Source organism: Zingiber officinale, chromosome 8B (genome assembly GCF_018446385.1).
Source record: "Zingiber officinale cultivar Zhangliang chromosome 8B, Zo_v1.1, whole genome shotgun sequence".
In the NCBI taxonomy this organism is placed as follows: Eukaryota; Viridiplantae; Streptophyta; class Magnoliopsida; order Zingiberales; family Zingiberaceae; genus Zingiber; species Zingiber officinale.
Genome location: NC_056001.1, coordinates 25,240,986 through 25,256,188, shown reverse-complemented (window position 1 = coordinate 25,256,188; position 15,203 = coordinate 25,240,986). Strand labels below are relative to the sequence as shown.

At 37.4% G+C, this 15,203-nt stretch overlaps 1 protein-coding gene across 1 annotated transcript; it reads left to right on the top strand.

Moving 5' to 3' along the window:
* The first annotated feature begins 12,720 nt into the window (after window positions 1–12,720).
* On the top strand, window positions 12,721–14,687 carry LOC122013607 (zinc finger MYM-type protein 1-like). Its single transcript, XM_042569861.1, has 2 exons — window positions 12,721–14,111; window positions 14,243–14,687. Exons 1-2 carry the CDS (start codon window positions 12,721–12,723, stop codon window positions 14,685–14,687), a joined length of 1,836 nt encoding a protein of 611 aa, XP_042425795.1.
* The last annotated feature ends 516 nt before the right edge of the window (window positions 14,688–15,203 follow it).

Sequence of the window (15,203 nt, the reverse complement as noted above, 5' to 3'; positions counted from 1 at the left end):
TACCGTGAGCCTTATGCTAGTTCAGTCTTACTCGGCAGAACATATATCTCTAGGTCCGTCCGGACTTTGCCTAACCGGGTGTTTACAGAGAATCTTATGTCCGTTCGACCTTTACTTGATTGAACATATATCAAGAGTTATATATAAGATTACGTATTTCGGGGTCCGCCCAGGCTTTACCTGACCGGGTGTTCTCAAAGAACGTTATGCTCATTCTGCCTTTACCCGACCGAATGTATATCAAGAGTTATATATAAGATTAGGTATTTCGGGGTCCACTCGGGCTTTGCTTGACGGGTGTTCTCAGAGAACCTTATGCTCGTTCGGCCTTTTCCCCGTCGAACGTGTATCAAGGGCTATATATAAGATTAAACGTCTTTGTGTCCGTTCGGACTTTGCCCGACCGGGTGTTCTCAGAGAACCTTATGCTCGTTCGGCCTTTATCCGGCCAAACGTGTATTAAGAGTTATATATAAGATTAAATGTCTCTATGTCCATCCGGAGTTTGCCCGATCGGGTGTTCACAAAGAACCTTATGTTCGCCCACTCTTTACCCAACCAAACATGTATCAAGAGCTATATATAAGATTAAGCACCTCTAGGCCCGCCCAGGCTTTACCGGGCCGGGTGTTCCAAGGGAATTTAATATTTGTTCAAGTTGACCCCATCTAAGTATTTTACACTAGAGTCATCTAAGCAAGACCCGAAAGTTGGGTGATAAACAGAACCAGATGGGGATTACTTTTCTATCTCAACTTTAACCACCACACCATCTTAACCAGAATCTTCACATTATCTCCGGAACTTGCTCAATACAACCTGTATCAAATGGCATATTTGGACTTTGGTGCACTATATAAATCTAGAGGAATTGGAATGAGTCTAATCGAAGCCGGTTTAGTCCATTAATGGATTTTAACCAAAATTCATTGATGAACCTAGAGAATTTAAATTTCTAAAAAATTGCCATGAGATAGAAGTGGTGAGTGTATAGAAGATATATATGATGTGCAATTATGGTCCTAGGCCTAGTAAACGAAGATATGGTTGTGTGCCAATTAATACAGATATTGATGTTGGTTTTAGAAGATCAACACTGTTGTGGTGTTATTCTTCCGAAACCAGCACCAGTGTTCTGTTATTCTCTCACACAGGGGTGCTGAAAAGATCAACATCACTATGACATTGTTCTTAGAAGAATAGGACTATTTAGTTTTAAAAGTTAAAAATATTTTGAGCACTTCTATAAAGTCTTTCAAAAAGTGAATGAAAGCACATTTGGACTCTGGTGCACCGCATAAATCTAGAGGAGTTGGAATGAGTCCAATAAGAGATCTCTAGGTCCATTAATAAATTTTGACTGAAATCCATTGATAAACTATTTCTGAAAAAATTGTCATAAGATGAAAGAGATGAATGTGTAAAGGATATATATGATATGCAATCCTAGTCTTGAGCCTTGTAAATGAAGTTATGATTGTGTGTTAATTGGCACAGACACTGGTGCTAGTTTTGGAAGATCTGCACCACTATAGTGCTGGTCTTCTGAAATCAGCACCATAATGCTCTTTTATTCTCACATAGGGTGGAGTTGATTTTCAAAGATCCACAAAAATATAGTGTTGTTCATAGAAGAACAGGATCATAGAGTTGTGAAAGTCTAAAAATATTTTGAGCACTACTGGGAAGACCTTCAAACAGTAAAGGAGAGCACATTTGGACTTTGGTGCACTGTAGAAATCCAATAGAATTGGAATGGATCTAATCGGAGTTAACTAAGTACATCAATGTGTTATGAACTAGGAGATTTAGATTCTTGAAACATTGACATATAATGGAAGAGAGTAGTACAATGAAGGTATTATAGTGTCAATGACTAGTTCTGACATCCTATGATAAGTTTGAATCAATCAGCCGATCGAGTTACTTCTACCATTCAATTGGATTAAACTATACATGGGCACAAAACCTTTTTGAATTAATCACGTTGTTGAATTAAGGCTACCAATTGATTGCTACAGTATATCAATCGATTAGTGATAGTATTCATAGTCATAGAACCTTTCAAAATCGATCTCCCAATCAAGTCACTACACATAATCGATTGCTACAATAAAGCAATCAATTAGGGTAGATTGTGTTTACTACCACATGTATATCATGAACGTTAAATAGAAAAGGATGGCATATTTGGACTCCGTGCACTATATAAATCTTGAGGAGTTGGAATGAATCTAATTGGAGCTAGTTAAGTCCATTAATAGATTTTGATCAAAATTCATTGATGGACTTAGGGAATTTAAATTTCTAAAAAATTACTATGAGATGCAAGAGGTGAGTGTGTAGAAGGTATAAATGATGTGCAATCATAGTCCTAAGCCTAGTAAACGAAGTTACGGTTGTGTGCCAATTAGCACTGATATTGATGTTAGTTTTAGAAGATCAAAATCGTTGTAGTGTTGTTCTTCCAAAACCAGCACCAGTGTTCTGTTATTCTCTCCCACAGGAGTGCTGAAAAGATCAACACCACTATGACGTTGTTCTTAGAAGTATAGGACTATTGAGTTTTAAAAGTTAAAAGATCTTTTGAGCACTTCTATGAAGTCCTTTAAAAAGTAAATGAGAGCACATTTGGACTCTGGTGCACCACATAAAACCAGAGGAGTTGGAATAAGTCCAATCAGAGATCTCTAGGTTATTAATGAATTTTGACTGAAATTCATTGATGGACCTAAGAAATTTAGATTTGTGAAAAATTGTCATGAGATGAAAGAGATGAATGTGGAGAAGGTATATATGATGTGCAATCCTAGTCTTGAGCCTTCTAAATGAAGTTATGGTTGTGTGCTAATTGGCACAAACACTAGTGCTAGTTTTGGAAGATCTCCACCACTATGGTGTTGATCTTCCGAAATTAGCACCATAATGTTCTATTATTCTCACACAGGGTGGCGCTGCTTTTCAAAGATCGACAATAATACAGTGTTGTTCTTAGAAGAACAGGACAACAGAGTTGTGAAAGTTTAAAAATCTTTTGAACACTGCTGGGAAGACCTTTAAACAGTAAAGGAGAGCACATTTGGACTCTGGTGCACTACAGAAACCTAAAAGCATTGGAATATATTGAATCAGAGTTGGATAAGTGCATCAATGTATTTTAAACTAGGAGATTTAGATTCCTAAAAAATTAACATGTAATGAAAGAAAGTAGTACAATGAAGGTATGTATAGTGTCAATGACTAGTTCTAGCATCCTTTCAATAAGCTCTAATCGATCAGCCGATCAAGTTACTTCTACCAATCAATTGGATTAAACTATACATGGGCACAAAACCTTTTTGAAATAATCACATTGTTGAGATAAGGCTACCAATTAATTGCTATAATATGTCAATCGATTAGTGATAATATTCATAGTCATAGAACCTTTCAAACTCGATCGCACAATCAAGTCACTGCACATAATCGATTACTACAGTAAAGCAATCAATTGGGGGTACATTGTGTTTACTATCACATGTATATCATGAACGTCATTTGATTACTGCTAATGGGAACAGAGCTATTCTTAATCGATTAAGGTTTTTACCAATTGATTGGAATGATGTTAATGGGAATATAACCATTTTGAATCAATTGAGGGGTTTACCAATCAATTATTTAGCACAATTATATAAACAAACCTTAGAAATTGATTCACCTAAATCCAATTTCCACACCTATCACCTCTGCATTTGTCACCCTCCTTCTTTGGTGTCCTCTCTGGGGAATTCACAGATTGGTAAGCCTTAGATATTTTCTTTTAAGGTTCCAGTTGCATGTTTCTAGTTTTAACCCCAGATTTGGTCTTTAATGGGACCTCCATCTCCTCTTCGTGCTCACAAAGAAAGTTAGGATTTCGGTGACTTATGGTTTGTTCTTCGAAAATAGTTTAGTGTTTCAAGATCTTTCAAAATCTACACCGATCGTTGCTCCTCAAAATGGCACCAAAGTAAACGCTAATTCCAACTTTTGTTCTTAACTCTGTTACTTTTCTTTTATTCACTAATATTTTGTCATTTGGTTTGCATTCATGCATCAATTTGGCATTTACATGATTGTATTGTTGGTATATTACAATTCATGCATCATTTATGCATATTTAGGAAAAAACGTAAACAAATTGCATCTAGTGAGGGCTCACCCAATGAATCCCTTCAAAAAATTTATCTACTCATAGGTTTTAGCTTATTGCAGCTTAGTCGCTGGATGTAAATTTTTCAATGACTACTGCTTTAATGTGGTCAGAATCATTTGACATTATTAGTTAGAATCAATGGTATATTGTGAATGAGATTTTAATTTTGACTTGGTTTCTAAATTTTATAACAACTTATGTCCCTTCAGTGAAGTTCTTCTATATCGGACCCGTGTTGCTCGTCGTAATTTGCACTTTACTCCTATCATTCTCCATGAGCTCTTAGGCTGTCATGCATTTAAAAAAGATTTTATATTCTACCCCTCATTGATTGAGTCTCTGTCTACGCCCTTTGAGCAGATATCATTGTCTTTCCTATATAAACACTTCTACCAAAAATCTCATCATAATGGCCTCAATATCTTTCTAGCTAAATGAACTAGCTTCCTGATGTAGACAGAATAATAAATTGAGAAAATAATTTTAATGATGTAGATAGAAGAGCGAGAAAACAATTTTAATGATATAGATAGAAGAGTAAATCGAGAAAATAATTTTAATTTTTTATTATTATTGCCAGTTTTTGTATATAGGATTTTTTTTTTGATAATTTTTATCTTTTGTATTTTTATATTTTGAATATGTTTAGGGATTTTAGGATTATAAGTTTCTTTTTTTTTATGATTTCTTTTTTTTGTTTATAAGTTAGAAATTAGGGTCTATATATTGAGATTTATTTTATTTCTTTGGTCTTAAGGTTTAGAGTCTATATAAGGATCTATTTAGTTAATCACTACAAAATATCCCAGAATAGTGATAGGATTATCGATGGAATTTTATTTCGTCGGTAATTATCGACGAAATATTATTTTCATCAGTAAATACCGACAAAATATTATTGTTATCGATAATTATAGCTGATGTGGATATACGTTGAGGGTATAGAAGAAATAAGGGGGAAGAATGAGGGCATTTTGATCTTTTCACTTGGGTGGAGTTTTGGGGTTTATGGGTGGCACTGTAGCATGCGAAGGGGGGGGAGGGGTTTTCGTGATTTCTGAGGGAGCGCCGCCAACAGGAGCATCTGCTCCTTCGCCCTCTTTTGTTTCTCGCCAGCGCCGACTTCCGGCCACCACTCTTCCTCTATCTCTCTCTTCCTCTCCCTCTTCTCGCCGAGGACATAGACAATGCCTAGTAGCATCTCAGCTGCTTCCCTCCCTCGCTAACGACGAAGCCGTCTCCTCCTTCGAGTTCTCCCGGCCGCTGCCCGGAACAGGGACCAAGAGGGGGGCTCTTTTCCTCTCCCTCTCACGCTCCTCGCTGGCGCCAACTCCGACGCCGCCCGCTATCGGCGCTCCTCTCCTACTCTTCCCCGTAGCGCCATCCTCGAACAAACCGCCAGCCACCCACCTTGGCTCCTCTCCAGCTTCTCCTCGCAACGCCATCAACAGATAGTTCATAGCCGTTCCTCTCCTCCGCCTCCTCTCTTCTCTCAGCCAGCGCCACCGCGGGGCAGACCACTGCCCTTCTCCGTTCCCTCCTCGCTACGCCGTCGCCGCCGAGACCGTCTACCGCTCTCCTCCTCCTCTCGATGCCACCGCCGACTCCTCCTCGCTGCACCGCTGCCGGCTCCTCTGCGTTGCTACCGGCTCCTCCTCGCGTGTTGCCGCTGCCAGACCGACAGCCTCCCTCTCCTCCTCTCCGCGTGTCGCCGCTGTCGGATCGACAACCTCCCTCTCCTCCTCTCCGCGTGTCACCGCTGCCGGATCGACAGCCTCCCTCTCCTCCTCTCGGCGTATCGCCGCTGCCGGACCGACAGTCTCTCTCCCCCTTCGCCTCGTTGCCGCTAGACTCACGCCACCGTGCGCTTTCGGCACTGGTCGAGCCATCGTCGTATTTCGTCCTCCGGGAAGTGGTTGTATTTCGACTCGTGTGCTTATGTTGTATTCTTGTCTGTGTACTGATGTTGTATCCCGGCTAGCGTGCCAATAGTTGATCCCGGTTTGCATACTGGTGTCTTATCCCGGTCTGCGTACCGGTGCCTTGTCCCGGCCTGCGTGCCGGTGCCTTATCCCGGTCTGCATACCGGTGTCTTATCCCGGTCTGCGTGCCAATCTCGTGTCCCGGCCTGCATGCCGATTTCATGTCCCGGCCTACGTGTCGTTAGTACCTTCCGACCTGCGTGCCGGTGTCTTATCTCGGTCTGCATGTCGTCTCCCGGTTCCGTGCAGTGTCCAGCTCCGCGTCGTCAGATCCAGCTCTACAGCCTGATCAGAGTTAGCTACTCTTCCGGGTCGCGACAACTCTAGCCGCATCTCATCCGAGGGCGCCCCCCTGGGCCAGGGTACGTTCTCCGTTCATATTCTATGCATATTTCATTATTTTATGGCTTAGTCTTGTACTCATATATTCGTTGTATCTGCCTCGAGCATCGGGGTACCAGGGGCCGGGTCAACCCGGTCGCTGGCTGCAGGTAGCGTTGACCAAATGACTTCTGAAGACTTGGTCAACATAGAAGTCATCTCAGCACACCCTCCTCCGGGACGTCGTGACTTCGTCAACATTCTCGCCACCTCACCCGACGGTCCGTCCGACTCAGCTTCCGGACCGGATCAATAGCCATAACCTGAGAACCCTAAGTTTACCAGCGGGATTACCGATGGAATATCAATTTCGTCGGTAACCACCGACGAACCCCATATTTTGTCGGTAATACCAAATAGGCATTACCGACGGAACATTTATTCCATCGATAAATACTGGCAAACACAGATTCTGTCAGTAATATCGGATAGGGATTACTGATGGATACTATGTTTCGTCGATAAATACCGATGAATTACTGACATAATTGTTTCTATTGGTAAGTCTGCCTAAAAACCTAGGGCATGACCCCAATTTTCCTTAGATGTGCATGGTCTTCCCAATCTTGAGCATTCTGGCAATTCTTTGGTGAATTTTCTCTGCCCCCTCTCTCCCTTTTCCTTACACCGGCAGCCACATGCGGCCAGCACGACACGCGGCTTGTGGCTGTGCCGATCGGCAGCACGCACCTGGCCCCTGCTGGCAGTTGTGCTAGCTAGCAGCACATGCCTGACTATATTGGTGGTTGTACCAACCGCTAGCAAGCGACTGGCGGTTGTGCATACCACCAGCACGTGGCTGGCGGCTGTGTTAGCCGCTAGCACGCGGCTAGCGGCTGTGCCGATGGCCAGCACGTAGCTAGCGGCTGTGTTGGTCATCAGCACGCAATTGACGACGCTTGCTAGCAGTTGTAACCAACACACGGATGGCGACGTGTGCTGGCAGCTGTGCCTGCCGCCAACATGCGACCAAATTTTCTGTTGGCCACCAGCACACGACTAGCTTTTGTTCTAGCCACTAGCATGCTGCTGGTTTGTGTGCCAGCCACCACCACGCGATTGGCTTTTGTGCCGACCACTAGCACCCAGCAGGTTTTTGTGCCGGCCACCACCATGCGACTGGCGGCTCTACGTGTCTGCCACCATCACACGACTGGCTTATGTGCTAGCTGCCAGTATGCTATTGACGGATGTGTCGACCACTAGCACGCGACTGGTGAATATGTCGACCGCTAGCACACGGCTAGCGAATGTGTCGGCCGCCAGCATGCGGCTAGCAGATGTGTCAGCCGCTAACACACGGATGACAGCTATGCCAGCTACCAGCACGCAGTGTGCTAGCCATGAGCATGCAGTGTGCTGGCCGCCAGCACACGGTGTGCATTTTTTCCAAGAAAATGTGCATTTTTTTTTCCATTTTGTAGTTTCTATATTTTGTAGCCATATGTAAGCATTTGCATGTCTCTTTGACATAGTCGGCATGACTCGATCATATTGGAGAATTGTATTTGCTCTAGATGCAACCCAAAACAATCTTAATGCAGGTCTATCATGAGTATTTGTAGCTATATTATAAAACAAATGATAGCAATATAATCCATGGTGGGCATGAGGGTAAACTTTAGTCATTACATATAATATTCCAAGATGTCAATCAGATATAATTGTCATAGTTGATGGATTGACTACAAGAAATATCTTTATGTGATTTAGAAATCATTCCGAAATTGGGTCACACTCAACCTTGACAATTGCAAAACCAACTAGAATACGATTTTCATTACAATCTACTATTTAGTCATCAATAAAACACCAAATTACTTGTCACTCAAGTGCGTTGCATCAATTCCAATTTGTTTATGAATATATATTCAAAAAACTCTTCCAAGTGCACAGAAAGCCTAAAAACAATTTATAAAATTTATTATCATCATTTGTTTTCAACGTATGTATCTAAGTCTCTATATTTAGCTCACGTAAAAGTCTATGGAGATTACTATAATCCTTATCAAAGTCACTATCAACTTATTTAATTTAGAGCTTTCTGATATGCATAGTATGTCTTTCAATATGATATATGCACTTCAAATTATGCTTTTATCTCTGTTTGAATCGCTCTGGGGCTTTAATCATCTAACGACACAAAATGACTTTCAATCGAGAAGCTATAAAATATGTGCATATAGGATGATCAACAGTTTTCAAACCAAGGCCGCACATGTGATGCTCTAAATATTTTATAACCATGAAATCAATATCTCCCCTTGCAATTATTATCCATGTGCAATTTTCTCTCTCACAAATGACTTTAACTATGATATTCTTTGTGTTCTTTATTTTGTATGTGAAGCGCCTTTTGATAGCAAGTGCATTTTTAGAATATTTTTATATTGGGTAAACCTACAACAAGAATTAATATATATTTATGTTAGTAGTACTGAAATTTAGTTGAGTTAATATTATGAAAATTAAAATAATACATTACCTAACCAATAAAAAAATTCAATACTGTCATCTAGATCTAATTGCTTTTGCAATAAATAAGTTTTGAGTTCATTACCTATGCATCTTCAACTAATCGAAATAGCTCTTCAAGGTCGTTATATTTGTTAGTGTTAGTTGACTCATCTAATTAATAGTGCATATTATTTGCTGTGAATTCATTGTCTTCGTGAATTCATCGTTGAAGACATCCCTTTCAATTTCCGCTTCTATTCTATTGTCGTAAATTTTTATTCAATCCATGTATCCTCAAAAAAATCTTCTGATCCTATACTCATATGGCCTGGGTCATTCTCAAAACTCAGAGCTTGTTCAAATTGAGTCTATAATTAATACTTTTCCTAGTATTCACAACAAGACTAGAGGAAGTTTAAGCTAACATATTGGTAATACTCATATTTATATTTGAAGAACATTTCGTGTTGGTTCTATAATTGTAAATCAATAGATAGCAGCATAATTAAATCTTTCTTATACAATTAAAAATTAATCATATTATAAATAAAAAATCCATTTAGATTGTGAATATTTCAAAAATACACTAGCTGAGTGGGGAAAGCCGATAGATCATAAAATGTATATGTTCTTAAAATTGTACGATGATATTTTAAAATTTGTTTTTTTAAGAAACAAGCAACTTTTAGATAGCATAAAAAAGTCCCGATGCCAGTGAAAACAAATGATAATACTAATTTATAAATAAGAAAAAAGTCATGTAATGTATTGGAGCAAAATGTTCTAAAACTCATTATAAATGGTTCAATATTATTGATCCTCAATAATATATAAGCAAATAAATTACGGAGATATTTTACCTTAGCGTAGTGACTTTTTGTATGAGGAAAATAAGACATTTTGTATTTATTTGGAATTGGCCTTTAAGATTTATTGGAGTAATCGCTCATGCAGATAATAACTACGCCAGCCCCCGGGGGCAAAAAAGTATACATGTTGTTCGATTGATTAAAGCGTAAAGTTTCATCCTTGATAAGATTTTAGATATCAACGATTTTATGATTGTATATGATGAAAAAAAATTAAGCTGAATAAGGAGATATCACCGGCGATCGTATTGGTAAGAGCATGAACAAGAGTTTAGATGTTACCATGAGGCATGCATTTTAGGGTACGTTTGGTTCGGGGTTATTCTTAATAATCTTGGTTATCCATCCAAGGTTATCAACAAAAATATTGTTTGGTTTAGGTATTCGATGATTCCCGAGTAATGTTCCATGCCCGACACGTCAGCAAAAGGGTCATGCAGCCCGGAATTAGAAAACCTGAGAAAACTAAGGTTTTTCTTGATTCCGGGGTTAACGATTTTTTTTTACCAAAAATACCCTCCGATAAGAAAAACATGAAAAAAGATAAAAAAAAAATGTAAAATAATATTAAAAATTGTAAAAAAAATATATTTAAAAAATTTATTTTTTTAAATAAATAATTTTTTAAAAATAAAAAAATTAAAAATTTTAAAAATAAAATAAATAAATAAAATTTAAAATTTAAAAAATGTAAACAAATAAAAAAATATAAAAAATAAAAAAACACATAAAAAAAATATACAGGAAAAAGAAAAATAACAAAACATAAAAATAATAATAATAATAATAATAATAATATTACGTATAGTTGATTTTGTAACCGAGGATAATACGGTAAAATATTAAATTAAGGTATTCATTAAAATCTTCAAATAAATAAATTTTTATTTTATTATTTAGGTTGAATCAAACATCATTTGATTATGTTTTATTCTCTATAATTTTTTAATGGAATGTTTGAAATTTTGGAACTGTCGGAAGAGTAGTTTCCACGCTACCTTTTAAATTTTAGAGCGTGATATTCATTTTTAAGGAAGCTTCGTCCGGTCAAAAGATTTGAGCGTTGATCGAAGATAAGAGTAGAGAAGCCACTAGAGTTAGAGCTGGCAGGGAGGGACGTTGCGTTTCACCTGTTAGAACTTTGGTCGTCGGGAGGGACGCTTGTGTTCGGGAGCTGCCACAATGTGGTGAAGACGGTTGGAAATAGACACGTCGTCGGCTATTGGGAGATGGCGTGATGTTTAGGTTTAGATTTTCTCTGTCCTTCTTTACACAAAGAAGGTGAATCGTTGTGTCGACCGTCAATTTTGGTTCGAACCAGGGCCGGACCTGAGCACAGTCCCAAGAGTCAACTGTCTCAGGGCCCATCATCTTAGGGGGCCCATTAGTTGGAGCACAATAGAGGGTTTTTATAATAATCATGCTACACTTTTCAGGACTTAATTATAATTTTAAAAACTTTATGTAAAAGTGTAAAATAATAAGTTAACCCTATTTCCCCTTTTTCTTCCACAGGTTCTCGATTTTTCATTTCCCCTGCCGCCAGCAACTAACGCCGTCGGTCTGCACTGCTGCTGCACGCTTTACGTCGTTCGTGAGTCTTCCAAGGTGAAGGTCCTCCTCTTCCCTAAAAGATTAGTATTTTTTTTCCCTCTGCACTTTGGTGCAGGGAGACTTCTATCGCTCTCCTGACGTTTTATTTGTTTTGATGGTTGCTTTCGTCTTTTGTTTTGCAGCTATGGAAGAGGGTTTTCACGGAAACTTCTGTGGAACTTAAGCTTCTCAGGGAGAAGTGGAAGCTATTGCTAGCCGGACTCATATTTCAGGTATTTTCTTTTTTGTTGAAATCTCAAGTATTATTTTTTAGCATTTATTCTATTTTTTTCAGTGTATTCCGGTCTTGGATTGTGATACCAGAATTCACTTTTTCTTTTTCATTTTATATTTTTCTCAATCGTTTTTCTGATAGGGCAGTCTTCTTGAGATGTGTAATTTGCTTTTTTGATTTATCGATCCTAATCAGTAATAAGATATTTAGTTTTTATCTCTTGATGCAAAAACATTCATAGTTGCAGTAGTAAGAATTGGAATCTTATTTATATCTTGTATATTTGCTTACAGTTAACTAAGAGGAGCATAATATAGGCAAAAATATCAAATTGGAAATTCTTCCCTTGAGGTGGGTTTTTCTTGTAGTTAATATAATTTCTTAGAAAATTTTTGACAACATAAGACTATAAGAGTTTTAATATTTAGATAATTCTTACATATTTTATAGGTAAAATATAATTAATGGCTTCCAATCCCAAACATCTATCTGGCTATCAGAAAAGAAAGAGAAAGCAAAAGGAAGAAGCATTAATTCAAAGTCAAGCAGGAGATATTGATAAATATTTTTCTAGTAACAAGAGAATGATGGTAGAAGAAACAATTGATAATCCAACGAATGTGGAACAAGAGAATGAAAGCAACATTCATGTTGAAGAACTTGATCAATCTTTGGATATAGAATTGATTCAAACCCTCAATGTAAATGAATCGAATGATGAAGATGATGTGGATGTGGTTAATAATCAATCTGAAAATCAAGAGACTTTGTTTCCACTTAATGTTGATGATCCAAAAAATTGGGATAAGATTGATCAAAATATTCGGGATTTTTAGTTGAAAGGGGTTCAAGTAGAGTTGATGGTGTTTTGTTTCCTAAGGACAATAATGGTAGGCATTTGATGCATCACATTACAAGAGATTACTACCTAATGGCGAAAAAAAAGATAGAAAGTGGCTTGTGTATTCAATTTCTTCCGACAAAGTATTTTGCTTCTGTTGCAAATTATTCAAAACTCAAAGTACCATGTACAAAATTGGTCAATTGGCTAATGAAGGGTACAAAGATTGGCATAACTTGAGTCGTAGTCTGAAAAATCATGAAGCAAGTAAGGAACATATTGATTGTATGATTAATTGGATTGAATTGGAGAAAAGGTTGGAAAAAAATAAGACAATTGATGATAGTATACAAGTAGAAATCAACAAAGAGAAAGAGCATTGGAGACAACTATTAAAGAGGATAATTGCTATTGTGCATAGATTGGCAAAAAACAACTTGGCATTTCGAGGAGATTATGAGAAAATTTATGCTGAAAACAATGGCAATTTTTTGCAAATGATTGAAATGATAGCAGAGTTTGATCCAATAATGAAAGAACACATTCGTCGGATACAATCAAGTGAAACTCATTATACATATCTTGGTCCTAAAATCCAAAATGAGTTGATACAGATGTTGGCACATGAAGTGAAAAAATCAATCATTGCAAAAGTTAAAAAGGCCAAATATTATGCAGTTATACTAGATTGTACTCCAGATGCAGGTCATGAGGAACAAATGTCCCTTGTAATACGTTGTGTGGATGATTCAGCAACCTCTGCAGTGATAGAAGAATATTGGGTTGAATTTTTGAAGGTAGATGATACATCAGGACTTGGACTTTTTACTGAGTTAAAAACTGTGTTGAAAAATCTTGGACTTAATCTTGATGATATAAGAGGCCAAGGATATGACAACGGATCAAATATGAAAGGAAAACATAATGGAGTGCAGAGAAGATTATTAGATATTAACCCTAGAGCTTTCTATACTCCTTGTGGATGTCACAGCCTAAATTTGGCATTATGTGATATTGCGAATTGTTGTCCTCAAGCTATGTCATTTTTTGGAGTAATACAACGGATATATAAATTGTTCTCATCTTCTACCAAGCGATGGAAAATTTTCAAACATCACGTGGAAGGTTTAACACTTAAGCCATTGTCACAAACCCGTTGGGAAAGTCACGTTGAAAGTGTGAGACCAATAAAAGAACAAATTTCAAAGATAAGAGATGCTTTACTTGACTTAGCAGACATGGGTGATGATCCAACAGGAAAGAGTGAGGCTGAGTCTTTAGCAACACATGATCTTGAAAATTTTGAATTCTTGGTTGGTTTGGTAATTTGGTATAAGTTGTTGCATTCAGTAAATATTGTAAGCAAGATTCTCCAAGCTGAAGATGTAGATATTGATGTTGCTATTAAACATATAAAGGGTCTTATGTTGAATTTTGAAGAATATAGAGAACATGGATTTGAAAAGGCTGTTAATGAAGCTAAACAAATGGCAAATGAATTGGGAATTGAAGCTTCATTCAAGGAAAAACGTATTATTAGAAGAAAAAGCAGTTTGATGAAACTGTTACAAATGAGGTAACACAATCAGCGGAGGAATCTTTCAGAGTTAACTACTTTCTCTTTTTGATTGATCAAGGGTATTCTTCTCTACAAAGCCGGTTTGAACAATTTAAAAAATATGAAGAAACTTTTGGATTTTTATTCAGTTTGGAGAAATTAAAGTGTGTTGATGATGATAATTTGTTAAGATCTTGTGAAAATCTTGAACAATGTGTAAAGCAGAATGATAAGTCTGATATTGATGGACATGAGTTATTCATGGAGTTAACTCTTTTGAAGTATTCTTTACCAACACAAGCAAAAAGAGCAATAGACGTGTTGAATCATCTCAAAGATGTGGATGGTTGTTATCCGAATGCTTATATTGCTTACAGAATTTTGTTGACTATACCAGTTACAGTTGCAACTGCCGAAAGAAGTTTCTCGAAGTTGAAATTGATCAAAAATTATCTTCGATCAACTATGTCACAAGAAAGATTGAACGGGCTGGCCATGCTGTCAATTGAGAAGAAAATTGTGGAATATCTTGATTACTCATGCTTAATTGATATTTTTGCATCAAAAACGACAAGACGTGTTATATTTAAGTGAGTATTGGTAATATCTATAATTTATTATTGTTTAACTAAATTACATATATTGTATATACAATTTCAAATTAATATTTTGCTTTGTATTTTGTAGGTCTTAATGAAGAATACTTTTGATTAAAAAAAATGAATTACAGGGGCCTAATTTTGAAACTTCGACTCAGGCCTACGAAAACTCAGGTACGGCCCTGGTTCGAACCATGTTACCTTTTCACGAAGAAGACTCATACACTGGTTCATATTTGACTTTTGGTTCGGACGCGCGTGATTGTTTCGTGAGAGGAGGGGTAAAATAAAAAAATGGTTATATAATTTTAGAATTTCCAAACCCATGTACGTAATTTAGATATTTCAGAAAATAGTTCAGTAAATTTCTGAATTACTTTTTGTCGATATGAAAAGAATATTAAAAAAACAATCTATAGAATTTACAGAAAAACAATTTACTTTTTATAAATAAATAAGCAAAAACTTTCCATTTTAAGACTTTACGACGAGATATGGATCATATTTAATA

Coding starts and splice junctions, on each gene's coding strand:
- LOC122013607 (XM_042569861.1), top strand. CDS start 12,721: ATGTACAAAATTGGTCAATTGGCTAATGAAGGGTACAAAGATTGGCAT. Junction 14,112..14,242: donor ATGAAACTGTTACAAATGAG/GTAACACAATCA, acceptor ATTTTTATTCAG/TTTGGAGAAATTAAAGTGTG.